This window comes from Nansenia antarctica (genome assembly GCF_963989245.1).
Source record: "Nansenia antarctica genome assembly, chromosome: 15".
Taxonomy (NCBI): domain Eukaryota; kingdom Metazoa; phylum Chordata; class Actinopteri; order Argentiniformes; family Microstomatidae; genus Nansenia; species Nansenia antarctica.
In genome coordinates this window covers 21,331,260-21,359,023 of record NC_137685.1, presented here as the reverse complement: position 1 = coordinate 21,359,023, position 27,764 = coordinate 21,331,260, and the positions used below count along the sequence as shown (strand labels likewise).

The following is a 27,764-nucleotide window of genomic DNA, read 5'->3' as shown; positions in this document are numbered from 1 at the left end:
TTAAACAGCATTCTAAAGTAAGAGTGGTTTATTTTTGTGATCAAATGTTTCTTTGTTTTCTTTTAAAGCACATAACAACAAAACAAGACAACACATCTTGCAACCAACACCCCCAACAACCCATAGACAACCACACCCAAACACACACAAACCACTATCTGGAGTGGTTTAAATCTTATCTAGCTGGTAGACATTTCTCTGTTGTCCTGGGAGACTCTGTTTTTGTTAATGTTGACATCACATGTGGGGTCCCTCAGTGGTCTATTCTTGGTCCATTGCTCTTGTACATGATGTACATGATCTCATTAGGTGGAATCATCAGAAAACATGGTGTACATTGTCATAGTTATGCTGATGATACTCAGCTGTACATATCAGTATTGCCTGATAATTCACATTCATTCATCCACTCAGCTCACTGGAGAATTGTCTCCAATAACATTTTGGATGTCCAACAATTTTCTACAACTGAATCAGGACAAAACTGAGATTCTTGTCATTGGAAACATGCAAACATGAAGCTAAGAATCTAGGTGTGATTATCGATTCTGACTTAAGCTTTGAGTCTCACTTTGAGTCTTATCTTTGTTCTATGCCCCCTCGGATTGTATGTTTATTTTTGTTTTATTATGTAGTTTATATTATTGCTATTGTGTGTTTTATTGATTATTATTGTTCTATTATCGTTTTTTATGCTAAAGCACTTTGAGCTGCAACGTTTGCAGGAAAAGTGCTATACAAATAAAGGTAATTATTATTATTATTATTGCCTAGGCTGATTTTCAAGATTTTCAACCATGTGTTTGTATCTTTCAGGTCAGCCAGAGCCTTGGGTTCAGCAGTTCTTGTCAGGCCCTCTCATCGCATCAGTAGTGCTAGGGGAGGAAGAAGTGGAGGTTAAGGTCTTACCTTCACCTCTACAGCTTGGGGCAATCGCAGTGGAGGAGCTCAGAAACGTGGGAACATTGAACCTCCCTCTGCCCCCCACCATGGACCTCCCTCTGCCCCCCACCATGGACCTCCCTCTGCCCCCCACCATGGTACCCTACCCTACTGCACTTGAGAAATGTTTGCCAGGGGGCGCTTGGGTGGCGTAGTGGGTTAAGCGTTGACCATGTAACCGCAGGGTCCCTGGTTCGATTCCAGCCGGGGACATATCCTGCATGTCATCCCTCCTCTCTCTCTCACCCATCCTTCCTGTCTAAATCTCTACTGTATCTGTCAATAAAATGGAAAATATGAGTGGGACTGCCCCTACTCAGAAAAAAAAAAACGTCAAAAAAAAATAATGCTTGCCAGAAACAAGTCAGATTATCTCACATATCCTGTTGAATGACTGACATGTTTTCCTTACAGCCTATCCGTTGCCTTCTCACTCCGGCAAACGGCGACACGCTGAGTCTCCAACAGCTGGATGACATAGAGCAGAGCCAGCGGGACACGTTCAACCAGTTCGTCTCCATCGAGCGGTTCTACCTCTCGCAGCTCCACTTCAACAGCTCCCTGCCCGCGGAGGAGAAGGGAAGGCGCTACTGCTTCCACTGCGAGCGGGTGGGCTACGCTCAGAGGGTCCGCTCCTTAGAGAGGCAGGTCTACCAGCTGAGAGTGCAAGAGCTGACGGAGAGAAGAGAGAACGAGGTGGCGGAAGAGATGGAGCAATTGAATCTGGACTTGATGGGCTGGGGAGATGGGCTGAGTGACACAGCTCGGATAAGATAAACGTAAAAAAAGAAGATAAGCATATTAATAAATCGTTACACATGTTCTGTGGAATTGTTTGTGAGAGAGTGGGAGAGAGAGAGATAGACAGAGAGAGAGAGAGAGAGAGAGAGAGAGAGAGAGAGAGAGAGAGAGACAGAGACACAGACACACACACACACACACACACACACACACACACACACACACACACACACTTTACTCCCTTGGAATACTGTATGTGGACACAGGATCCTACTCTCTCTGTTCTGAAGAGCTGAGCCAAACAATTTTAGAGCCAAACACTTTTAGAGCCAAACACTTTTAGAGCCAAACACTTTTAGTCAGTGAGGTAGTTAAAAGCCTCTTTGATCAGGACTGATAGATCGAGTTGTCAGAGACCGGGGGACAGTGTAGAAGTGAGCTCTGACCATTATGACTCGTCCTCAGAGGGACCCTCCTCACGGCCTGAGAGTGACCATTTCAAATGAATATTCTTTTTGAGGTAATGCCTATTTTAAGGCGACTTGACCCAACCAATAAAGAGAGTAAGTAGAGCCTTATCAAACATAGTCTCACGTTCCCAGACACCTCTACTAATTGCGCAAAAAGATCTGGCGGAACCAACACGTCAAACTTGGCCTTTGTTAAGCCAATAGAAAGATCATCTAAAACAGATGGAGCATAGCCGTTGGCCTTATGTGGCTTCAGCCATCTTCCACAGCAGTGCCCCCCACCGCCCCCCCCCCCTCCAAGTGCTTGCGCACCACACGTTCCATGCCTCAATGCCGATTTTTATTACTCAGTAAATTCTCCATTATTTTAGTCTTTGTTATTCCAGGCGTACTTGTAATAGCCTGGGAACAAGGCTATCGGAAACATAACATCCTATAATGCATAATGCATAACGTGCTGTGCCTTGATAAATGGGGCTGCGAGTGGCTTTCTCTCTCTAAGGTATCGTAAGCTAGGCGACGCAGTGGCACTCCTAACATTAAGCACACAGTCGTTTCTTTGGTCGTGAAATAGGTACAATTCATCTGCAACCTTGTATAGGCGTTTTCTACTGAAAAGCAGAGAGCTCTCTGCTGCTACCCCATCTAACCTTGTGAGGATGTTTCACAAACAGCTTTCTCTCTCTCTCTCTCTCCTCTTCTCCTCTCTCTCTCTCTCTCTCTCTCTCCTCTTCTCCTCTCCTCTCTCTCTCTTCTCTTCTGTCTGAGTAGCCTGCTGTGTGGAGGTGGTAGCTGCAGTTCATTTCCTCAGAAGTTCTCTCTCTCTCTCTCTCTCTCCTCTTTACTCTCTCTCTCTTCTCTTCTGTCTGAGTAGCCTGCTGTGTTCCTTTCCTCAGAAGTTTCTCTCTCTCATTCAGACAAGGTGACCACGTGAGTCGCAGCCAATCACGACAGAGCTCAGGGCCGAGGAGGTCGAGGTGGGGTTAGAGGTCAGGGGTTGGGGATGAGCGAGCTACTGTACGGCTGTTGTTGTCGAATGTCCTCCCTCTGACGTCCAGAGTATCTGTCCCTGACGCCAAGGTAACAGCACAAACACTCCCAGTGAGCCTCACTCCCAGATTTGTAGTGGGCGGAAGACGTGGCGTTAAATTGCGCAGGTTGTTGTCAGACTGTTGAAACCTCCCCTACCAGTCCTCTCTTGTATAATAGATGTGTTTATATCATCTCAATGACTTGTCTGGATAAATAAAAGGTAATACGACAACTATAACAGCCCAAGCCTTTGGTGTCAGAGCCATGTCTGTTCTGTCTTTCTTTTTCTCCTTCCTCTGCTTCTCCTCGCAGCTTTTTTTTTTTACCTTACTCAGGTCCCGCACCAGCAGGCTGAGCTATCACTCTGATAAACAATCCCCCCCTCCACACACCCTGCTGAACTATTGCCCCCCCCCCCCACCCCACACACACACACACAAACACACAAACAAACACACACACACACTTGACTATGTCTCCCCCGCCCCCCAACTTGGGATACTAAGGACTATACCTGATTCTATGGACTATACTTGATGACAATGACAATACCTGTCGGCTGCTCATCCCTGGTTACTGTGATCACTCTATAACCTTTGCACTACTGATGTTTACATTACTACCAGTACCTTCATACTACTGTATATTGCATATTGCACATGTCTCCTGTTATATTCTAGATTAGATTACTCTCAGTAGATACTATATATACACTAGCTCACTGTATATTGCCCATAACTGTACCGGTATATACCTCTATACTGATGTTTACAATACTACCTCTGCATATACTGTATATTAGTTACACTACCTATTGTTCTATTTATAATATATCATGCCCTTATATCACTATTTGCACTTCTGGTTGGATGCTAAACTGCATTTCGTTGTATTGTTCTTGTACTCTGCGATGACAATAAAGTTGAATCTAATCTAATCTAAATGACTACATGGACGCTGTGAAAAAAACATTTACAGCCACGACAGCCACTGAGAAGAGGGTGGGAGAGAAGGGAGTCTGTCGGTCCGTCTGTGGCTGTGGCTGTGTCTGTTTACCTGTCTGCCTACCTGCTATTTACAGTACCAGTCAAACGTTTGGACACACCTTCCTCAACTTTTGACTGGTAGGGCCTACTGTATATAGCTCACTATGGAACATTCTATTAGAAGAAAAAAAAGAAACCACAGCAAGTAATAGGAATGTTTTTAAGATTACAAGAATATTTAGCCTAGAACCTTTTCACCATCAGATATTAGCAAGTTGTTTGTCAGAGTTTTCTGCCTGTAGTGATTTTTGCTGTGATATGATTGGACAATTTCTATTCTGGGGCGTGGCTTAGCGATAGGTCCATTGGAGGTTAAAGTGATGTTCAAAATGCCAAGTCACACTGTGACTAATCCACTCGAGAACGTGAAGATGTGTGTGTGTGTGTGTGTGTGTGTGTGTGTGTGTGTGTGTGTGTGTGTGTGTGTGTGTGTGTGGTGGAGCAATCCTCAGTGTGATGGTTTATCCATCTGCTGCTTCCCTTCCTAGTTTTCCTGATTGTTTCACCATGACGACACAGAGACTGACGCTGGTGGAGGTAGAAATCGGAGGATGGTCTCATTGTAATGCATGGAATGGAATGAGAAATGGTCAATGGTAAATGGACTGCACTTATATAGCGCCTTTATCCGATATATAGCGCTTTACAACGGCCTCTCATTCACCCATTCACACCCATTCACACATCAATGGCGGCAAGCTACCACGCAAGGCGCTGGCCCGCTCACTGGGAGCAATTTGGGGTTCAGTGTCTTGCCCAAGGACACTTCGACATGTGGCCAGCAGGGGCTCGAACCGCCGATCTGGCACCCTTGCGATCATTAGACGGCGGCTCTACCTCCTGGGTCACAGCCGCCCCCGAAATGACACGGTCGACACCATTCCTCATTCTTATTCCAATGAGCCGGCCCTCTGGTTCCTACCTCCACCAGCCTCCCCTGCTATCTTGCATAGACACATAGACACGTCCCTCTAATCTTCTCTTCCCAGCTGTGCCAGAGTCTTCTGATGTCTCAGCGATTCATGTGTTTAACCGAAACGGTGCAGAAAGACAGAAAACAGAACAACTTTAGTTTCTGAAAGAATATGGAAATGTGTACGGGCCCCCGATATCATCAGTGTTCGTTCAAACAAAGCTGCTCAATCTCCCTGAAGTCCCGTCCCCCCACCCCACCAAAAAAAGTCTTAGATACATAGGCCTACAAGATAACGATGACACACTCGGAAAGTCATTCGATAGGACATTGCAGTGCTACATCGTTCGAAAGAGAGATCCGTTCAGCAACTTTCAGGGGACAATCGTGTATGTATTTAAAAAACAACAATCCAAAGTTGTTGGTGCAGGGGAAGCTGGAGGAAGCAGACATCACAGGATGGACATACCGGTAATGGATGGAACGGTCTGAGGAACGGTATCAAAACACACCTAAATGGGCCTGTCTACCCAGACGGCTGCACTATTCAAAGTGTCCTTGGTTGGACTGGAGACTTTTAACGAGGTAGCCACATTTTTCCTTCTCGCATTCAGAAGCTTCGGTTATAATTGGACTTCTTCTTCTCTCAGAAAGTAACTTGTGACTCATGGTGACCTCTTGTTATGTAACACTTCTGTTATGGCAGCAAGCAAGGTCACGTGTGGGTGGGTGGGAGCATACATCAACTTTGTCTGGCCATCATGCAGGGGGGGAGGGAGGGAGGGAGGGGGCTGGTGGAGGCAGGCATCGGAGGACGGGGCTTTGCGTGGTTGTCACGCATGGAACGGAATGAGGCTGATGATTGGATGTCATTCCTCATCTCATTCCATGCATTACAGTGGGCCCCCCTCCCCCCCCCTTGTCCTCCAGTTTCTACCTCCACCAGCCTCCCCCTGTTATCAGTGTTTCTACCTCCACCAGCCTCCCCCTGTTATCAGTGTTTCTACCTCCACCAGCCTCCCCCTGTTATCAGTGTTTCTACCTCCACCAGCCTCCCCCTGTTATCAGTGTTTCTACCTCCACCAGCCTCCCCCTGTTATCAGTGTTTCTACCTCCACCAGCCTCCCCCTGTTATCAGTGTTTCTACCTCCACCAGCCTCCCCCTGTTATCAGTGTTTCTACCTCCACCAGCCTCCCCCTGTTATCAGTGTTTCTACCTCCACCAGCCTCCCCCTGTTATCAGTGTTTCTACCTCCACCAGCCTCCCCCTGTTATCAGTGGACCATGTCCTCCAGTTTCTACCTCCACCAGCCTCCCCCTGTTATCAGTGGACCATGTCCTCCAGTTTCTACCTCCACCAGCCTCCCCCTGTTATCAGTGGACCATGTCCTCCAGTTTCTACCTCCACCAGCCTCCCCCTGTTATCAGTGGACCATGTCCTCCAGTTTCTACCTCCACCAGCCTCCCCCTGTTATCAGTGGACCATGTCCTCCAGTTTCTACCTCCACCAGCCTCCCCCTGTTATCAGTGGACCATGTCCTCCAGTTTCTACCTCCACCAGCCTCCCCCTGTTATCAGTGGACCATGTCCTCCAGTTTCTACCTCCACCAGCCTCCCCCTGTTATCAGTGGACCATGTCCTCCAGTTTCTACCTCCACCAGCCTCCCCCTGTTATCAGTGGACCATGTCCTCCAGTTTCTACCTCCACCAGCCTCCCCCTGTTATCAGTGGACCATGTCCTCCAGTTTCTACCTCCACCAGCCTCCCCCTGTTATCAGTGGACCATGTCCTCCAGTTTCTACCTCCACCAGCCTCCCCCTGTTATCAGTGGACCATGTCCTCCAGTTTCTACCTCCACCAGCCTCCCCCTGTTATCAGTGGACCATGTCCTCCAGTTTCTACCTCCACCAGCCTCCCCCTGTTATCAGTGGACCATGTCCTCCAGTTTCTACCTCCACCAGCCTCCCCCTGTTATCAGTGGACCATGTCCTCCAGTTTCTACCTCCACCAGCCTCCCCCTGTTATCAGTGGACCATGTCCTCCAGTTTCTACCTCCACCAGCCTCCCCCTGTTATCAGTGGACCATGTCCTCCAGTTTCTACCTCCACCAGCCTCCCCCTGTTATCAGTGGACCATGTCCTCCAGTTTCTACCTCCACCAGCCTCCCCCTGTTATCAGTGGACCATGTCCTCCAGTTTCTACCTCCACCAGCCTCCCCCTGTTATCAGTGGACCATGTCCTCCAGTTTCTACCTCCACCAGCCTCCCCCTGTTATCAGTGGACCATGTCCTCCAGTTTCTACCTCCACCAGCCTCCCCCTGTTATCAGTGGACCATGTCCTCCAGTTTCTACCTCCACCAGCCTCCCCCTGTTATCAGTGGACCATGTCCTCCAGTTTCTACCTCCACCAGCCTCCCCCTGTTATCAGTGGACCATGTCCTCCAGTTTCTACCTCCACCAGCCTCCCCCTGTTATCAGTGGACCATGTCCTCCAGTTTCTACCTCCACCAGCCTCCCCCTGTTATCAGTGGACCATGTCCTCCAGTTTCTACCTCCACCAGCCTCCCCCTGTTATCAGTGGACCATGTCCTCCAGTTTCTACCTCCACCAGCCTCCCCCTGTTATCAGTGGACCATGTCCTCCAGTTTCTACCTCCACCAGCCTCCCCCTGTTATCAGTGGACCATGTCCTCCAGTTTCTACCTCCACCAGCCTCCCCCTGTTATCAGTGGACCATGTCCTCCAGTTTCTACCTCCACCAGCCTCCCCCTGTTATCAGTGGACCATGTCCTCCAGTTTCTACCTCCACCAGCCTCCCCCTGTTATCAGTGGACCATGTCCTCCAGTTTCTACCTCCACCAGCCTCCCCCTGTTATCAGTGGACCATGTCCTCCAGTTTCTACCTCCACCAGCCTCCCCCTGTTATCAGTGGACCATGTCCTCCAGTTTCTACCTCCACCAGCCTCCCCCTGTTATCAGTGGACCATGTCCTCCAGTTTCTACCTCCACCAGCCTCCCCCTGTTATCAGTGGACCATGTCCTCCAGTTTCTACCTCCACCAGCCTCCCCCTGTTATCAGTGGACCATGTCCTCCAGTTTCTACCTCCACCAGCCTCCCCCTGTTATCAGTGGACCATGTCCTCCAGTTTCTACCTCCACCAGCCTCCCCCTGTTATCAGTGGACCATGTCCTCCAGTTTCTACCTCCACCAGCCTCCCCCTGTTATCAGTGGACCATGTCCTCCAGTTTCTACCTCCACCAGCCTCCCCCTGTTATCAGTGGACCATGTCCTCCAGTTTCTACCTCCACCAGCCTCCCCCTGTTATCAGTGGACCATGTCCTCCAGTTTCTACCTCCACCAGCCTCCCCCTGTTATCAGTGGACCATGTCCTCCAGTTTCTACCTCCACCAGCCTCCCCCTGTTATCAGTGGACCATGTCCTCCAGTTTCTACCTCCACCAGCCTCCCCCTGTTATCAGTGGACCATGTCCTCCAGTTTCTACCTCCACCAGCCTCCCCCTGTTATCAGTGGACCATGTCCTCCAGTTTCTACCTCCACCAGCCTCCCCCTGTTATCAGTGGACCATGTCCTCCAGTTTCTACCTCCACCAGCCTCCCCCTGTTATCAGTGGACCATGTCCTCCAGTTTCTACCTCCACCAGCCTCCCCCTGTTATCAGTGGACCATGTCCTCCAGTTTCTACCTCCACCAGCCTCCCCCTGTTATCAGTGGACCATGTCCTCCAGTTTCTACCTCCACCAGCCTCCCCCTGTTATCAGTGGACCATGTCCTCCAGTTTCTACCTCCACCAGCCTCCCCCTGTTATCAGTGGACCATGTCCTCCAGTTTCTACCTCCACCAGCCTCCCCCTGTTATCAGTGGACCATGTCCTCCAGTTTCTACCTCCACCAGCCTCCCCCTGTTATCAGTGGACCATGTCCTCCAGTTTCTACCTCCACCAGCCTCCCCCTGTTATCAGTGGACCATGTCCTCCAGTTTCTACCTCCACCAGCCTCCCCCTGTTATCAGTGGACCATGTCCTCCAGTTTCTACCTCCACCAGCCTCCCCCTGTTATCAGTGTCTACCTCCACCAGCCTCCCCCTGTTATCAGTTTCTACCTCCACCAGCCTCCCCCTGTTATCAGTGTCTACCTCCACAGCCTCCCCCTGTTATCAGTTTCTACCTCCACCAGCCTCCCCCTGTTATCAGTTTCTACCTCCACCAGCCTCCCCCTGTTATCAGTGTTTCTACCTCCACCAGCCTCCCCCTGTTATCAGTGTTTCTACCTCCACCAGCCTCCCCCTGTTATCAGTCTACCTCCACCAGCCTCCCCCTGGTATCAGTCTACCTCCACCAGCCTCCCCCTGTTATCAGTCTACCTCCACCAGCCTCCCCCTGTTATCAGTCTACCTCCACCAGCCTCCCCCTGGTATCAGTCTACCTCCACCAGCCTCCCCCTGTTATCAGTCTACCTCCACCAGCCTCCCCCTGTTATCAGTCTACCTCCACCAGCCTCCCCCTGTTATCAGTCTACCTCCACCAGCCTCCCCCTGTTATCAGTTTCTACCTCCACCAGCCTCCCCCTGTTATCAGTTTCTACCTCCACCAGCCTCCCCCTGTTATCAGTTTCTACCTCCACCAGCCTCCCCCTGTTATCAGTTTCTACCTCCACCAGCCTCCCCCTGTTATCAGTTTCTACCTCCACCAGCCTCCCCCTGTTATCAGTTTCTACCTCCACCAGCCTCCCCCTGTTATCAGTGTCTACCTCCACAGCCTCCCCCTGTTATCAGTTTCTACCTCCACCAGCCTCCCCCTGTTATCAGTTTCTACCTCCACCAGCCTCCCCCTGTTATCAGTGTTTCTACCTCCACCAGCCTCCCCCTGTTATCAGTGTTTCTACCTCCACCAGCCTCCCCCTGTTATCAGTGTTTCTACCTCCACCAGCCTCCCCCTGTTATCAGTGTTTCTACCTCCACCAGCCTCCCCCTGTTATCAGTGTTTCTACCTCCACCAGCCTCCCCCTGTTATCAGTCTACCTCCACCAGCCTCCCCCTGGTATCAGTCTACCTCCACCAGCCTCCCCCTGTTATCAGTCTACCTCCACCAGCCTCCCCCTGTTATCAGTCTACCTCCACCAGCCTCCCCCTGGTATCAGTCTACCTCCACCAGCCTCCCCCTGGTATCAGTCTACCTCCACCAGCCTCCCCCTGTTATCAGTCTACCTCCACCAGCCTCCCCCTGTTATCAGTCTACCTCCACCAGCCTCCCCCTGTTATCAGTCTACCTCCACCAGCCTCCCCCTGTTATCAGTCTACCTCCACCAGCCTCCCCCTGTTATCAGTCTACCTCCACCAGCCTCCCCCTGTTATCAGTCTACCTCCACCAGCCTCCCCCTGTTATCAGTCTACCTCCACCAGCCTCCCCCTGTTATCAGTCTACCTCCACCAGCCTCCCCCTGTTATCAGTCTACCTCCACCAGCCTCCCCCTGTTATCAGTCTACCTCCACCAGCCTCCCCCTGTTATCAGTCTACCTCCACCAGCCTCCCCCTGTTATCAGTGTTTCTACCTCCACCAGCCTCCCCCTGTTATCAGTCTACCTCCACCAGCCTCCCCCTGTTATCAGTCTACCTCCACCAGCCTCCCCCTGTTATCAGTCTACCTCCACCAGCCTCCCCCTGTTATCAGTGTTTCTACCTCCACCAGCCTCCCCCTGTTATCAGTGTTTCTACCTCCACCAGCCTCCCCCTGTTATCAGTCTACCTCCACCAGCCTCCCCCTGTTATCAGTCTACCTCCACCAGCCTCCCCCTGTTATCAGTGTTTCTACCTCCACCAGCCTCCCCCTGTTATCAGTGTTTCTACCTCCACCAGCCTCCCCCTGTTATCAGTCTACCTCCACCAGCCTCCCCCTGTTATCAGTTTCTACCTCCACCAGCCTCCCCCTGTTATCAGTTTCTACCTCCACCAGCCTCCCCCTGTTATCAGTGTCTACCTCCACAGCCTCCCCCTGTTATCAGTTTCTACCTCCACCAGCCTCCCCCTGTTATCAGTTTCTACCTCCACCAGCCTCCCCCTGTTATCAGTGTCTACCTCCACAGCCTCCCCCTGTTATCAGTTTCTACCTCCACCAGCCTCCCCCTGTTATCAGTTTCTACCTCCACCAGCCTCCCCCTGTTATCAGTGGACCATGCCACTGCTCTGTGCTGTGTGGACCTCCACCAGCCTCCCCCTGTTATCAGTGGACCATGCCACTGCTCTGTGCTGTGTGGACCTCCACCAGCCTCCCCCTGTTATCAGTGGACCATGCCACTGCTCTGTGCTGTGTGGACCTCCACCAGCCTCCCCCTGTTATCAGTGGACCATGCCACTGCTCTGTGCTGTGTGGACCTCCACCAGCCTCCCCCTGTTATCAGTGGACCATGCCACTGCTCTGTGCTGTGTGGACCTCCACCAGCCTCCCCCTGTTATCAGTGGACCATGCTACTGCTCTGTGCTGTGTGGACCTCCACCAGCCTCCCCCTGTTATCAGTGGACCATGCCACTGCTCTGTGCTGTGTGGACCTCCACCAGCCTCCCCCTGTTATCAGTGGACCATGCCACTGCTCTGTGCTGTGTGGACCTCCACCAGCCTCCCCCTGTTATCAGTGGACCATGCCACTGCTCTGTGCTGTGTGGACCTCCACCAGCCTCCCCCTGTTATCAGTGGACCATGCCACTGCTCTGTGCTGTGTGGACCTCCACCAGCCTCCCCCTGTTATCAGTGGACCATGCCACTGCTCTGTGCTGTGTGGACCTCCACCAGCCTCCCCCTGTTATCAGTGGACCATGCGACTGCTCTGTGCTGTGTGGACCTCCACCAGCCTCCCCCTGTTATCAGTGGACCATGCCACTGCTCTGTGCTGTGTGGACCTCCACCAGCCTCCCCCTGTTATCAGTGGACCATGCCACTGCTCTGTGCTGTGCTGTGTGGAACTTGTTCAGAGCAGCGAGAGACCCCCGAAAGCGACCACAATGCTGTTGTTCCCCCCGAGGTCAAAAAGCTGAAAAACTGCCAAGCTCCTAATCAAATCACTGCTGCCCGCCTGCCCCACCCACACAGCCAGATCACAGTTAACATCAATGTCTTTCTCCCTCTGTTTTCCCCTAAGAAGCCAGTTTATTAGGCAGTGACGTATATTTCTGTGTCTAATGACACATGATGAATCATTCCGCCATGTGTCATTTTTAGACCAACGAACAGGGTTGGAGAATGTATTTCAGACTTTGCTTCAGACTGTTTGATACCTCAGAGCTTTCTCCTCTTTTGTCATTGAATGATTCATGTCCCCCAGATAGATACAGTCGATACAGAAAGATTGCTATGTATATATTGAATATACTGGAGGTTGTTTTTATGCGTATGCGTTAGGAACTGTAATCTAATCTACACTGTGAGAGGGTCTGCCTAAGAGTGCAACTTCACAGTATTATATACAGTATAGGCCTACATATAACTTTGATTTATCCCATTAATAATTCATCTTCTCTCATAACACTTATATAGCGCTTTTCTAGATACTCAAAGACGCTTTACAAACTGAAAAGATCAAGTAGTAATAAAAAAGAAACAAAAGAAATAAAAAAGTATAATTAAGGTAGTGCTGGGGACACATGGGAAGGGGAGGGGGAGAGGGTTAACTGGTGAAGGCGGGCTTGAAGAGGTGGGTTTTGAGGGCCTGTTTAAATGTTGGCAGGGTGTTGGCCTGTCTGATGTGGTTGGGGAGGGCGTTCCAGAGGGACGGGGCTGCGGCTGAAAAGGCCCCATCACCCCAGGTCCGGAGCTTGGTCCTGGTGGTCTTGAGGGTGGTTTGGTCATCAGACTTGAGGCAACGGGAGGGGGTGTGGAGGGGGACGAGGTGGGCAAGGTAGGAGGGGGCCAGATTGTTGATGGCTTTGTAAGTGGTGAGCAGGATTTTGAATTGGATCCTGTATCTGGGAGCCAGTGTAGGTTTTGGAGGACAGAACATAACTGAGTTAAGTTAACATCTTAACTCAGAGCTATTTGAAGATTGATTGATAAGGGAGAGCTGCAGAGGAAACAGGATGTGGGTGACGACTATTGTAGTCTGTTTAGGGTGTTCAAGTTCAACCTAAACTCCCCTCGAGTTATCATCATTGAAAACAATAAGGCGATTTGATCAGTCCGTGGAACTGCGGAAGTACTGTACTGCCCCCTGCTGGTGAAATGTGATGTTACAGTTTTTACCCAAATCAACCTGTTGCTTTCGACCGCTCCACGAACTCCGTTGTTGATCACGATGAATTTCAAGGACGTGTGAATATTCATGCACCTCAGAGGAGCTCGGCAGGTTACATTATGCATGACAGAAATTAAACACTTTTTTTTCTTTCTAAATAATAAATTGTCAGGGGGAAAGAAGAGCTGGTTGGAAGCTTAATGTTGCATCCTGCATATTTAATCAAGAGTAAATGACTGTGTTAAGGACAGAGAGAGAGAGAGAGAAATAAATAAATAAATAAACATATTTATTCTAGTATGTCATCTATTTGTAATCTATTTATTTGTAATCTAGTATGTAATCTGTCATGTATGTACATTACATTCTTTTTGTTTTTGTTATTTTATCTTCACACGCTTTGGCAATGTAAATGTATGTTTCCCATGCCAATAAAGCCCTTTGAAATTGAAGATTGAGAGAGAGAGGCAGAGAGAGAGAGAGAGAGAGGGAGAGAGAGAGAGAGGCAGAGAGAGAGAGAGAGGCAGAGAGAGAGAGAGAGAGAGGGAGAGAGAAGAGAGAAGAGAGAAGAGAGAAGAGAGAAGAGAGAAGAGAGAGAGAGAGAGAGAGAGAGAGAGAGAGAGAGAGAGAGAGAGAGAGAGAGAGAGACAGAGACAGAGAGAGGATGAATGCTGAAGACAGACCAAAAGCTCCAAACAAGGGAATACAGACAGACAGCAGTAAAATAGAACATCCTTGTTAAACGGCCCCTGAAATCACCTCAGCCTAAAATGTTTTATACCTACATCACAAAAGTTAAAAAGGCGCATTTGGGAGGCTGGAAATTGATGTTGGGAGTGTTTTAGTATGACTGACGGCTCTCTTTACCATGTTAAAACGCTGTTCACATTAGTAGTAGAATTCCAGCAGGGTAAATGGCTGGTTTGTGAACCGAATCAATCTAAGGCTGTTAGCCTCTGTTCTCCTCAAGTTGGCGCTGCATTAGGTGGCAAGCAGGGAGAGCTGACAAATGTATTTCCTGTATTTTCTTTGACAGACGTGTAGGAGGCTAATGAAGGTCTACGACTGAAAAGTTGCACCTATTAAGACGTATTACACCTGAGCAGAGATTGTGCAGGAGGCACAGCAAACCATACACACCACACCACACACACACCGCACCAAACCACACTTCACTATACACACAAAACCATACACACCACACAAAACCATACACACCAAACCATACACACCACACAAAACCATACACACCAAACCATACACACCACACAAAACCATACACACCAAACCATACACACCACACCACACACACACCGCACCAAACCACACTTCACTATACACACAACCATACACACCACACCAAACCATACACACACCACACCACACCACACCAATCACCTGTGATGTTGTACACTGGGTTGGCTAGGAGCTGTGTGGCCTGTCTATTTTTGAAATGGTAGTGCTGTCTCTGACATAGCTTTTTTATACATTGGAATGTTACCATTTCTGTAGCTGTGTAGTTTTATTGAGTTAATATCAATGTCTGGTCTATATTTCATGTGAATAGCTGCAATTGAAATATGTTGAATAAAGAAATTGTTGATGTGTTGACTACTTATTGACCTCACTGTACACATACAGGGCACCCGTTGACCCGGAGAACAATAGCGTTGCAAACATTGATTGAATTAGAGGCTGGTGGAGGTAGAAATCAGAGGACAGGCTCATTGTAATGCATGGAACAGAATAAGGAATGGTTTCAAACACATCAAATATCATTCCTCATTCTGTTCCATGCATTACAATAAGCCCATCATATGATTTCTCCCTCCACCAGCTTGCACTGATAGGAATCAAAATGTGTATTTCATACAAGCAAAACAGACAAACAAACCACACTAACACTAAACGGTAAGTCGAAGAAAAAAACGATAGACCACTGGAATAATTTTATTTCTTTATTTCAATATTCTACTTCATGTCAAGATAGCTTTTCACATGAAGTTATGTCTCATAACAAAAGCTGTGTTTTTAGAAGGGAAAAACGTGGCTCCACAAAATAAAGACATTTTCTCAGACAGACGCTGAACAAACCACCGGAGGACCGTCTCCATGGTAACAACAGAGAAACGAGAGATTTCCAAATCAAAGAAAAGATTGAGTCTGAACTTTAGACTTTGATCTAACGGTAACAGAGAAATAATAACGAAAGTTCTGTATATATATATATATATACAGTACATACACAAACTGTTTACTCCTGAGATTCAAACAGAGGGACAGAGTTACTATAGATACAGCACCATGGCAACGCTATCACCGTGGTGATGGGTTCGTTACCTCCCATTGGTTAATACAGAGTCAAAAACATTACAATGACACTCGTAGATAACTACATCAATCAATCGTTTTCTTTGTTAAACTCCATGTATTTCTTCTGAACTTAAACAACAGTTAATAATTGTCCTACTGGAATAAATTAAGTATCGCATGCATTTAATCTCTCGCCCGATTCTAATTCATAATGGTGGAGAGAAAATTGTGCCGAGTTGCCGTGGTGCTGTGTCTGATGGAACTCTGGCTCAGAGAATTGTACACCGGGGGTCAACGTGAAGCTAAGAAACACCCGACCGACTGAACTGCAAGCGTGAACGTTTTCGACGTTTAGGATTCCCACCTATCCATCCATCCATCCATCCACCCATCTTCACCTCCCTCTCTGTTCCCTGTCCTTTCCCCCTCCTTTCTCTGGAGGCTGACAGATCTCGATCGTAGAGTCCGTCTAGAAGCGTCATACTAGCATGAATGAAACAGTGTCGATGGATATTTTCTTCTGTGTAAAACAACAACGACAACGACGAAAACCAGTTTACGAGTGACGACGACACAGCGACGTCCCTTAGCGAAATTGGAAAAAACTTTGGTGATGCAGAAATAGCTTGTGATACCTGAACATGTTATCATCATATATTGCTCTGAAATTATTCATAATATGCTTTACAATACTAACCCCACTGACGGCACGATAGTTTTTTTGACACGCACACGCAACGCGCACGCACATACACCCAAGAGGAAACCTGACGATTATGTGTGCGAGCAGGAAAAAAGGTTATTTGACAGCTATACATACACGACAAGGGACTGTAAGAGAAGAGCCCCGTCGGTTTTGAAAGGTTCTGCTCAGATGGTGGAACGGATCCACTACCAACCCACCACACCACACCCTACCCTTCCTCTCCTCTCCTCTCCTCAGCTTTATATATACACATAACGGCAAACTAGGAAATATGTAGTGTGTTTAAACCGTCACTCCTCGCACTGATGATGAAAGGGGATCAAAGAAAGCTCTCGCCCACCCCCCCACCCCTTCTCTCTCCCTCTCCCCCAAAACCCTCTGTCCACAGCTCACCCCCCCCCCCCCCCCCCCCCCTCCCCTCTCTCTCACGTCGTCTGCCAGGGTTGGGATGCCGAACGCAGAGAAACAAAGTGTCCATCTGTCAGGCAGATTGTCTGTTTTGTCCAACTGATCCACGTCACCACGGCTACCCCACCGTCACCGACGGCGACGATTCACCCAGTTTGTCCTCATTCGCTTCCTCGGAGTGTCACATGACTGTGACATCATATACACCACACCACCCCCCCACCCCCCACTCCCAGCCCCCCCTTTAGAACGTCCCTTTTCCTGTCCGTGACATAACTCCCCCCCCACCCCCCCGTCCCCCCGTGTGAGGTCAGCTCCCAGAAACCGTGGGCGGGGGGGGATGTCATCGTGAAGTCTTCAACAACTTTCCTTCCTCCTCCCCTCCCCTTCTCTCCTCCTCTCCTCTCCTTCACGACCCCCCGTCTGAAAAAACAACAACGTGGAGGCGGAGTTTCAGAGTGAAACCTCTCTGTCAATGGTGTCGTCATGGTGATTGAGTGCGAGTGTCCATCGGTCGGTCGGTCGGTCGGTCCCGTCCCGTCCGTGTCCTAGTGTCCGTTGGTCTCGGGGGCCGAGACCCCGGAGGAGGCGGGGGTGGTGGTGGTGGTGTTGGCGGTGGCGGAGGAGGAGGAGGGGGTGGAGGAGCGGGAGGCCACCGACGCCTTCTCCCCCCCGGGGCTGGAGGAGGAGGAGGCGGGGGGGAGGGCGCTCTCGTTGGGCGCAAGCTTGACTCCGGGGGTCAACAGCGCTGCGGAGGAGGAGACCCCCCCGAGCCCCCCCGTGGCGGACCGGGCGGCGGCCTTGGCGGCGGAGGCGGGCTTGGGCTGGGCCTGGAGGCCCGGGCTGCAGATCAGGTGGTGGCGCTCCCAGTCCTTGTGCTGGCAGAAGGAGCCGCAGTAGCGCGCCGCGTTGCAGCCGCTGCACGTCTCGCTGGCCTTGCGCCCGCAGTTCCAACAACACTGAGTAGGGGAGAGGGGGGGGGAGAGAGAGAGAGACAGATGTGGGTTAGTATACCGACGCTTATACTTTATACTTTAGCACTCTGAGATTGTTTTGAATGAAAAGTGCAATACAAATAAAATGCATAATTATTATAATAATAATTATTATTATTAAAGCAGTACACACAGTGTGTGCATGTGTGTGTATATAAGTATGTATATACAGTATGTATGTCAGGGTTTCCGTTAGAAAAAATTGCCGCCGGACATCGTGTCCGGGAAGATTTCGATTTACCGGACAAACGTGATATATTCCGGTCATCATATTAAAATATAATATTTTTTTTTTTTTTCAAAATCATATTTTTTTTTCTCCAAATCTAATATAGCTGTTTGTCGCGGTGATTACTGTTGTGTAGCGGCCTATATATGCCATTTAATGTCTATTTCTCATCCAATACGATTAGATGCGAGCTATAATAATATAACATGATTCGCATGCGTGCTATGCCATTATGTCCAGCGCTGAACGGGCGCCTCACTGGGAACTGAACAGACAGCATCGATCAATGAACGGACTCCACATTACGTTAACTGAAGTTTGTTAAATTGTTTGGGATTAATGTGAGTTTTCTATTTTCTATTTTCTCTTTCCAGTTTTACCCTTTTTTTTAATCAATAAAACAACGTCATTTCTATAACCAGGGGGGTGTTCCATCGACATCGCTGGAGGAGGGCCTGGGCTTATTTTCGTTAAGTCTCGCGAGACTCTTAAAAAGATCCAGGCATACCTTGATAGATCTCGCGAGACTTGTTGGGGTGAGCCTGGATTTTCATTTGGCGACGTTGATGGAATACCCCCCAGGTCTCGCTGGTTGGGAAGGCATTTCGTTTAGCTGCCTGTCAAATCATACTTAGGGGATAGCCCTGTAAGCTCATACGGGTCTGTATGTCGTCCTGAAGACCGGCTGTTAAATCATATCGCTGAAGTTTGTCTCCATCTTAGTGTAAATGTTGTCCGTTTCGTTTGTTATCCTTGTTATTGTGCGATAAAGTTAAGGCGCTCCGCCTCGGGCCGCCATTTTCGGCTGGGCGCCGGGCACGCACACACTCGTGCACGCGCGGCACTGCCCGGGAGGGAGGGACCCGCCCCCTTTGGTTAGCCTATACCCTATAGGCTGGCTGGAGGGGGCGGGTCCTTCTCTCTCAGGCGGTGTTGTGTGTGTGTGGGTGTGTGTGTGTTTGGTGCTCAGCTGAAGATGGTGGCCGAAGCCAATTTTCACCGGACATTTTGTCCGACGAGTTTTCAATATGTCGGACTTCAACAAATTTTACCGGACAAAGACCGGTAATTACCGGTTAACGGAAACCCTGATGTATGTGTGTGTGTATATAGACATATATACTGTATGCATGCGGGGGTGCGAGTGCATGTGCGTGTCCGATGCGTGTATGTGTACACATGTGTGTGTGTGTGTGTATTGAGAGGTGTGTGTGTGTGTGTGTGTGTGTGTGTGTATAGAGGTGTGTGTGTGTGTGTGTGTGTGTGTGTATAGAGAGGTGTGTGTGTGTGTGTGTGTATAGAGAGGTGTGTGTGTGTGTGTGTATAGAGGTGTGTGTGTGTGTAGAGAGAGGTGTGTGTGTGTGTATTGAGAGGTGTGTGTGTGTGTGTGTGTGTATTGAGAGGTGTGTGTGTGTGTATAGAGAGGTGTGTGTGTGTGTGTGTGTGTGTATTGAGAGGTGTGTGTTGTCTCCACCTCGCTGGAGTCCTCCTGCTCGTTGATGACGAGGAGGGCGTCCTCCGCCGCCTTCCTCTTGGCGTCGGCCAGCGTCTTCTCCATCTTGGCGCGCTCCGAGGCGATCATCTCGAACGCCTTCTGCTCCGCCTCCGCCACCGCCTTCTGGACCTCGTCCATCGCCTGGCGCTTCACCTCGTTCACAGCGTCCTCTGCGGGCGGGGAGGGGGTACTGATTGTTACCGTGGTAATTATTATTTAAAAAAATATATTATATTATATAAATATATCATATTTTTGGTTTTTTAACACAATTTCGGTGCATGGCCGCTATGCCGTGGCCAGACGCTAGCTCTCTACGTGCCTCGGCTGATGGCAACCGTCGCACGGAGACTGGCGATTAAGTTTGAATGGAATTTGAATTGAATTTGACTAAAGCACAGACAGTCCTGGGACAACCCCCATATTCTGAGGCTAATGACTACTGCTAGGCTAATGACTACTGCTAGGCTAATGACTACTGCTAGGCTAATGACTACTGCTAGGCTAATGACTACTGCTAGGCTAATGACTACTGCTAGGCTAATGACTACAGCTAGGCTAATGACTACTGCTAGGCTAATGACTACTGCTAGGCTAATGACTACTGCTAGGCTAATGACTACTGCTAGGCTAATGACTACAGCTAGGCTAATGACTACTGCTAGGCTAATGACTACTGCTAGGAGACATAGTGTGGTGTGTGTCTGACGAGCAGCTTTGAGCAACGACGATGACGACGACGACAACAACAACAACAACCACAGCAGCACCGAAAACAACAACAACAGGAACAGGAAGAGGAAACGTGGGGACGGCCGCGGTGCTGCTGTACTCACCGGCTTTCCTCCAGATCTCGTCTGGCACGTAGCCCGAGCCCGGCCGCGATGCAAAGTCTCTCTGAGAGTCTGTAGACGGAGGGAGAGAGGGAGAGAGAGGGGGAGGGAGGGAGAGAGAGAGAGAGAGAGAGAGAGAGAGGGAGAGAGAGGGGGAGGGAGGGAGAGAGAGGGGGAGAGAGAGAGGGGGAGACAGTTAGCACCTGTCAGACTGGATTAAAAGCTGTCATTTTAGATGATGTCTAATGCAGGGAGCGTTAGGGAGCGTCGACAGTCAAAGCTGCGACAGCGAGCTCATCCGCCAGACGCACGTCCCCACCCCCCACCCCCCCCGACCGCAGGTTTGAGAGAGACGAGGCATGGATCTTGATAATGATATATCATATTGAATAATGGATGTTGTTCTGCCTTGGCGAGGCTTCCCTCGGGGATAGACGCAGCCCTGCTACCTTCGACTAGGCAGCGTTAGAGAGAGAGAGAGAGAGAGAGAGAGAGAGAGAGAGAGAGAGAGAGAGAGAGAGAGAGAGAGAGAGAGAGAGTTTGGCTTGGAGAAAGAACAACATTCTGTCTCTCCTCTTTCTCTCTCTCTCTCCATGTGCTGCTCTGGTGCAGGCCAATACTCTGCCTCATGGTGTCGAGAGAGAGAGAGAGAGAGAGAGAGAGAGAGAGAGAGAGAGAGAGAGAGAGAGAGAGAGAGAGAGAGACAGAAAGAGACTAAGAAAATATGAGAGAGAGACAGGTACAGACAGAAAGAGACTATGAGAGAGTGCAAGAGAGAGAGTGAGAGAGTGAGAGAGAGTGAGAGAGTGAGAGAGTGAGAGAGAGAGAGCGAGAGAGAGAGTGCAGCCCTGGTCCATCCCATCCCATCCAGACCCGGGGGGCCCAGCTCCCTCCCTCCCTCCCCGTCTCCCTGCTGCCCAGGCTGGGCCCTGGGCCCTGGGCTCGGGAGTGGGCACCGTGCTGGGCTACACAGATGGCACCCTGGGCCCCCGTCTCTGCCAAGCCCAGCTCTGGGTTTCTCTGGGACCCGCCAGGACGGCCCGTCTGTGGGCCGATCTGGACCGGGCGGCGCTGGCACCCGTCTGTGGCCGCGGACCAGCGGGTCCCCTGCAGAGCACTGGCACTGGGAGAGAACAGCGCCGGTACACAGCAGACTGGGGGACAGCAGGGGCGGGTTGGGGGGGTGTCGCAGCAGAGAGGGGAGGCTGCAGTTCCTTTGGCCGACCACCAGAGGGTGTATAGTGTATAGAGGGGAGGAACGGGATGGGAGGAGGAGGTTTTTATGTATGCTGTGTTGGAGCTCGTCAGTTTTGAGAAGAGGAGTGGGAAGACGAGGGGGGGGGAACGTTCTACCTCCTCCTCCTCTTCTCTCTCTCTCTCTCTCTCTCTCTCTGACTCACCACTCCTTTTTTATTCAAATGGATGCAAAACCTCGCAAACATTCAAATGAGGTCGTCTGCCTTCAGCAGGAAGTCCAAAGGTTACGGACGAGGGCTGCTTGGAACGGATCATTTGCATCTGGCTCACGTGTGCGTGTGTGTGTGTGTGTGTGTGTACACCTACCAGAGGTGCATGTGTGTGTATGTCTGTACCTACCAGAGGTGTGTGCATACGTGTATCTACCGGAGGTGAGTCTGTGTGTGTGTGTGTGTGTGTGTGTGTCTCCCTGTGTGTGTTTGTGTGTGTGTGTGTGTGCATACGTGTATCTACCAGAGGTGTGTGTGTAGTGTGTGTGTGCATGCATGTATCTACCAGAGGTGAGTGTGTGTGTGTGTGTGTGTGTGCATGCATGTATGCATGTATCTACCAGAGGTGTGTGTGTGTGTGTGTGTGTACCCACCGGAGGTGTGTGTATCTGTGTGGGGGCTGTGTGTCTTGTTGAAGGGGGCGGTGGTGGAGGAGGAGGAGCCTGCAGCCTTGCGGGGGTCTTCGTGCTCGCTGGACCTCCTCCTCCAGTAGTTCAGCTCCTCGCGGTCCGACTCCTGGCAGCGCCGCAGCACGCTCACCGACCGCCGCGTCTTCTCCACCATGTCCACGATGCAGTTCAACACCTGGGGGAGGGGGGGAGGGAGGGAGGGAGGGGGGGAGGGAGGGAGGGGGAAACGTTCATGAAAATACTAGCATTAGGAAAAAGAGGAAAGGAAACAAGCAGTTCGCTCTGTCTCTCTTCTTCTCCTCTCCCTCTCTCTCTCTTCTTCTCCTCTCCCTCTCTCTCCCTCTCCCCCCCCCGCCCCCCTGACTGTTCACGGTACTAGAGCGCTCTACTACGATGACCAATCTCCGGCCACGAGACTACCGACACAGCTGACTACCCCCGGCCTATCGAGAGAGAGAGAGAGAGAGAGAGAGAGAGAGAGAGAGAGAGAGAGAGAGAGAGAGAGAGAGACAGAGAGAGAGAGAATGAGAGAGAGAGAGAGAGAGAGAGAGAGAGAGAGAGAGACTTACATGGTCCAGGTGCCTCCACTCGTCTGCCCACTCCCTGTCTGTCAGTCTGTGGTCCACTGGCTCCTCGCGGTAAGCTCCATTAGTGCCTGAGTAAAAAAAAAGAAAAACACACAAAGAGGCAGACCGAGTAAGTGCCTGAGTAAAATACACAGTGGTTATTGCGCTCGTAATAATAATAATAATCATCATCATCATAGTGGAAGGGTAGCTACAATCGATCTGACAGAGAGAGAGGAGCTCGTCGTAATGCAACCGCAAAGACGCACCCCCCTGCGCCCGTTAATTGCCTTATTTCATTGCTGCCGTTCCTCAGTGACTGTATGTGTGTGTGTGTGTGTGTGTGCACGCCCCGTCCGGGCGTGTGTACTGTGTTTGTGGAGAAGTGTCAACTGCCCTACATACCGGAGAGAGAGAGAGAGAGAGCGAAAACAACACAACATGAAACAAGGAGAGAGACCCACTGTCTGTAAGAGACGGATAAGGGTGACAGAGAACGACAGAACGAGAAGAAAGACACAGAGAGAGAGAGAGAGAGAGAGGGAAAGAGAGAGAGAGAGAGAGGCCTCTCTTGACGTTGACGAGAAGCAGACTCCCAGCTCCAGCATGCCGCCTTGTGGTTTTGCCCCACATCTGGAAATCAGCTGTCAACCACCACCACCACCACCACCAGCCCTACCAACCACCCCCCAGCCTCTCTCTCTCTCTCTCTCCCCCCCTCCACCCCACTCCCGGCCTCCCCTGGCTGGGGCCGTGCAGCGAGAAGAGAGGCCCCCTGGTCTGGAGGTCTGGAGCTGGCCTAACAGCATTCCAGCAGGGAGACGCTCAGACTGAGTGGTGCAGGGCGGGACCACTTCTAACACACGCACGCACACACACACACACACACACACACACACACACACACACACACACACACACACACACACTCTTCTAAACACTACCAGCCCTGGGATAAGTAAAGCTGACACCCGCTTTAGAGTTAACCCAGCACACACACACACACTGACTGACTGACTGACACACACACAAACACACACACATATACACACACACACACACACGCACACACGCACACACGCACACACGCACACACACACACACACACGCTCCTAGTCAGAGGCACCAACACATAACCACATGCAGGGCACATTGGCTTACCAACAAACACACACACATGCACGCACGCACGCACGCAAAGCACGCACACACACACACACACTGCTGTTTTTCATCAGTGTTCCCCTGAGTTCAAAGCGGCGAGCGCTGATGTGGCGGCAGGCTGGCGGCGAGGGACACAGGCCTCGTAAACACTCACTGGGAGAGAGAGAGAGAGAGTGTGTGTGTGTGTGTGTGTGTGTGTGTGTGTGTGTGTGTGAGTGTGGACGAAAGGTGTGTCTCCCAGTGTGAACTACTGCAGTTTCCTCTGGGAGCTGACACGTACCAGATGGAACACAGATATACGGCAGAGTAGATATGCAGATGGGACACAGATATACGTCTGTCCGTCTCTCTCTCTCTCTCTCTCCCCCTCTCTCTATCGCCCCTGTCTCTCTCTCTCCCCCTCTACCTGCCTCTCCCTCTCTCCCTACCTCCCTGTCTCTCTACCCCCCCCCCTCCCTCCCTCCCCCTCTACCTCCATCTCCCTACCTCCCTCTCTCTCTCTCTATCCTCCCTCTCTCCCTCCCTCCCTCTACACAGATGGGACACAGATATACAACAGAGTAGATAGAATCGTCTCCCTCAGTCCACTTCCCGCCTAGTAAGGCTTTGTTTACAAACACGTGGAGGCCATATCTCCTGGGTCTGTCACCGACGTGGCGTGTGGACGGACCCACACACGGACCACCCGTTAGAAACTTCATACCGACCGCAGGAAAGGCAGTGTGTGTGTGTGTGTGAGTGAGAGAGAGAGAGAAGGCAGTTTTATGTTGGTTGTCCCATTAGCAGCGTTCTAGAACACGCAGGGCAGAGCAGGAGGGACGTCTCCCGTTGCTTCAGTATAGAGTGTGTGTGTGTGTATATGTGTATGTGTGTATATATGTATATGTGTATATGTGTGTGTGTGTGTGTATATATATGTATATGTGTGTGTGTGTATATATATATATATATATATATATATATATATATATATATGTGTGTATATGTGTGTGTGTGTGTGTGTGTGTGTATATATATGTATATGTGTATATGTGTATGTGTGTATATATCTCAGGTATAGGTATGTGTGTGTACCTGGTAGTCTGGGCCTGTGTGTGTGTGTGTGTGTGTGTGTGTGTGTGTGTGTGTGTGTGGTATGTTGTGATGTTATTAAAATACAGTTTAGACCTTCGTAGCGATGTGTTTTGTTAGCTGCTAGCTAAACATTCAAATATGCCTGTCGTGTTCAGATTTCAATGTATGACATCATTTGAAAGCTTACAATCTGTAGTCTAAGCACATATGTGACCGCGTCACATATGTGTGTGTGTACCTGGTAGTCTGGGCCTGGTGTGTGTGTGTGTATATACGTATATGTGTGTGTGTACCTGGTAGCCTGGGCCGGTCCTTCAGCTCTCTGAGCTCCAGGGAGCGGGGGTGGTGGTGGTGGTGGGGGGTGGTGTGTGCCGCCGCCGCCGCCGCTGCTGTCGGTGCGGTGCAGCAGGTGGGGGGTGGCGATGTCGTCCAGGGCGTAGTGCTGGAGGGGCGGCGGCGTGGGGTGCAGCTGGGCGTGGCCCAGGGGCAGCGGGTGGGCGGGGCTGTGGCGGGGGGCGGGGCTGATGGTGCAGATGCGCTTGGCGGGGGGCTCCAGGGGGGCGGGGGGGGGCAGGCGCTCATGGAAGCCGTTCTCCTTCCCCCTGCTGGGAGAGGAACGAGGGAGGGAGGGGGGAGAGAGAGAGAGAGAGAGGGGGAGAGGGGGGAGAAGAGAGAGAGGGAGAGGAGAAGAGATAGAGGGAGGGAGAGGGGGAGAGAAGAGAGAGAGAGGGGAGAAGAGAGAGGGAGGAGAAGACAGAGAGAAGGAGGAGAAGGGAGACAGAGGGAGGGAGAGGAGAAGAGAGAGAGAGTTTAACTTGTGTAGGTGTTGTAGGGAGGGAATTGCTGCGGCGTCCGTATGTGTGCGTGTCTGTTTGCGTGTGCCCGTGTGTGTCTATGTGCCCATGTGTGTGTCCGTGTCCGTGTGTGTGTGTGTGTCTAACCTGCCGGGGCTGTGTCTCTTGGTGGCGGCGGTGGGGTCGCCGGGCTCCATGAGCAGCTCCGAGGAGTCCGGGGGGGAGGCCAGCGTGGTGCTCAGCAGCAGGTGCTCGTGTTGGGACAGGTACTGGGCGGGGGTCTGCTTGGCCGCGCGGGCGCAGTGGAGCAACTCCCTCTGGAGCAGGGGCAGGTTAGCCTGGAGGGGGGAGGGAGGGGTGGGGGTGGGGGGAGAGAGATGAGAGGGAGGGGTGGGGGAGAGAGAGAGAGAAGGAGAGAGAGATGAGGGAGAGAAGGAGAGAGAAAACATGAGAGAGAGAGGAGAGAGAGAAAAAAGAGAGGAGATGAGAGGGAGAGAAGGAGAGAGAGATGAGAGGGAGAGAAAGAGGGAGAGAGAGAGAGAAAAAAAGAGAGGAGAGAGATGAGAGGGAGAGAAGGAGAGAGATGACAGAAAGAGAGCGAGATGAGAGGGAGAGAGAGAAAGAGAGAGATGAGAGGGAGGGAGAGAGAGAGAGAGAAAATGAGAGAGGAGAGAGAGATATTTCGGTCAGTTTGGAACAACACAACATACTTATTAGTTTAGTCTGTGCAAATTAAAAAGGGAGAACTGAATCAGAAAGGGGTATGTATTTTTAAACATTGTGAGAACCAGGAGAGTCGGGCTTCTCCGACGCGTCGCAGGAATGCCACCGGCGCGACGCCATGGAAACGCTGTGGCGTCACTACAGGGAGACTACACAGAGACCTGTCGCTATGGAGACCCCCCGAGAAAGGAGACGTACAGCAGAAACCAGAGCTCTCTCTCTCTCTCTCTCCCTCTCCCAGCCCTAGCTAGGTGCCCCCGACAGTCTTGTCTCCCCTCTCCAGGCTCCACACACACACACACACACAGCCTGTCTGTCTGTCTTGTCTGGTCTAACTCACACAATCCAGAACCCAAACACACAATACATCACTGATGTGTCTCAACCAACCCCACTGAGGATGAAGTGAACCAGAGGAGAGGAGAGGAGAGGAGAGGAGAGGAGAGGAGGGGAGAGGAGAGGAGAGAGGAGAGGAGGGGCAGAGGAGGGGAGAGGCAGAGGAGAGGAGGGGAGAGGAGAGGAGAGGCAGAGGAGGGGAGAGGAGAGGAGAGGCAGAGGAGGGGAGAGGAGGGGAGAGGCAGAGGAGAGGAGGAGAGAGGAGAGGAGAGGCAGAGGAGGGGAGAGGAGAGGAGAGGAGGGGAGAGGAGAGGAGAGAGGAGAGGAGGGGCAGAGGAGGGGAGAGGAGGGGAGAGGAGGAGAGAGGAGAGGAGAGGCAGAGGAGGGGAGAGGAGAGGAGAGGAGGGGAGAGGAGAGGAGAGAGGAGAGGAGGGGCAGAGGAGGGGAGAGGAGGGGAGAGGAGGAGAGAGGAGAGGAGAGGCAGAGGAGGGGAGAGGAGAGGAGAGGAGGGGAGAGGAGAGGAGAGAGGAGAGGAGGGGCAGAGGAGGGGAGAGGAGGGGAGAGGAGGGGAGAGGAGGAGAGAGGAGAGGAGAGGCAGAGGAGGGGAGAGGAGAGAGGAGAGGCAGAGGAGGGGAGAGGAGAGGAGAGAGGAGAGGAGGGGAGAGGCAGAGGAGAGGCAGAGGAGGGGAGAGGAGAGGAGAGGAGGGGAGAGGCAGAGGAGGGGAGAGGAGAGGCAGAGGAGAGGAGGGGAGAGGCAGAGGAGAGGAGAGGAGAGGCAGAGGAGAGAGGAGAGGAGAGGAGAGGAGAGGAGAGGAGAGGAGAGGAGAGGAGAGGAGAGAGGGAGAGGAGAGGAGAGGAGGGGAGAGGAGAG

The 27,764-nt window shown here is 51.2% G+C and overlaps 1 protein-coding gene across 1 annotated transcript in view; it reads right to left on the bottom strand.

Annotated features, from left to right (window-relative positions):
* Positions 1-17,292: 17,292 nt before the first annotated feature.
* cbfa2t2 (CBFA2/RUNX1 partner transcriptional co-repressor 2) overlaps positions 17,293-27,764 on the bottom strand; it is a gene marked incomplete at its 3' end in the record, with an annotated part of 44,266 nt that continues 33,794 nt past the window's right edge. Inside the window, 9 exon segments of the mRNA XM_080546079.1 lie at positions 17,293-17,433; positions 17,435-17,767; positions 19,507-19,697; positions 20,364-20,432; positions 22,201-22,411; positions 22,806-22,891; positions 25,334-25,394; positions 25,396-25,642; positions 25,982-26,172. Of these exon segments, the coding sequence (XP_080402205.1) occupies positions 17,293-17,433; positions 17,435-17,767; positions 19,507-19,697; positions 20,364-20,432; positions 22,201-22,411; positions 22,806-22,891; positions 25,334-25,394; positions 25,396-25,642; positions 25,982-26,172 (1,530 nt within the window).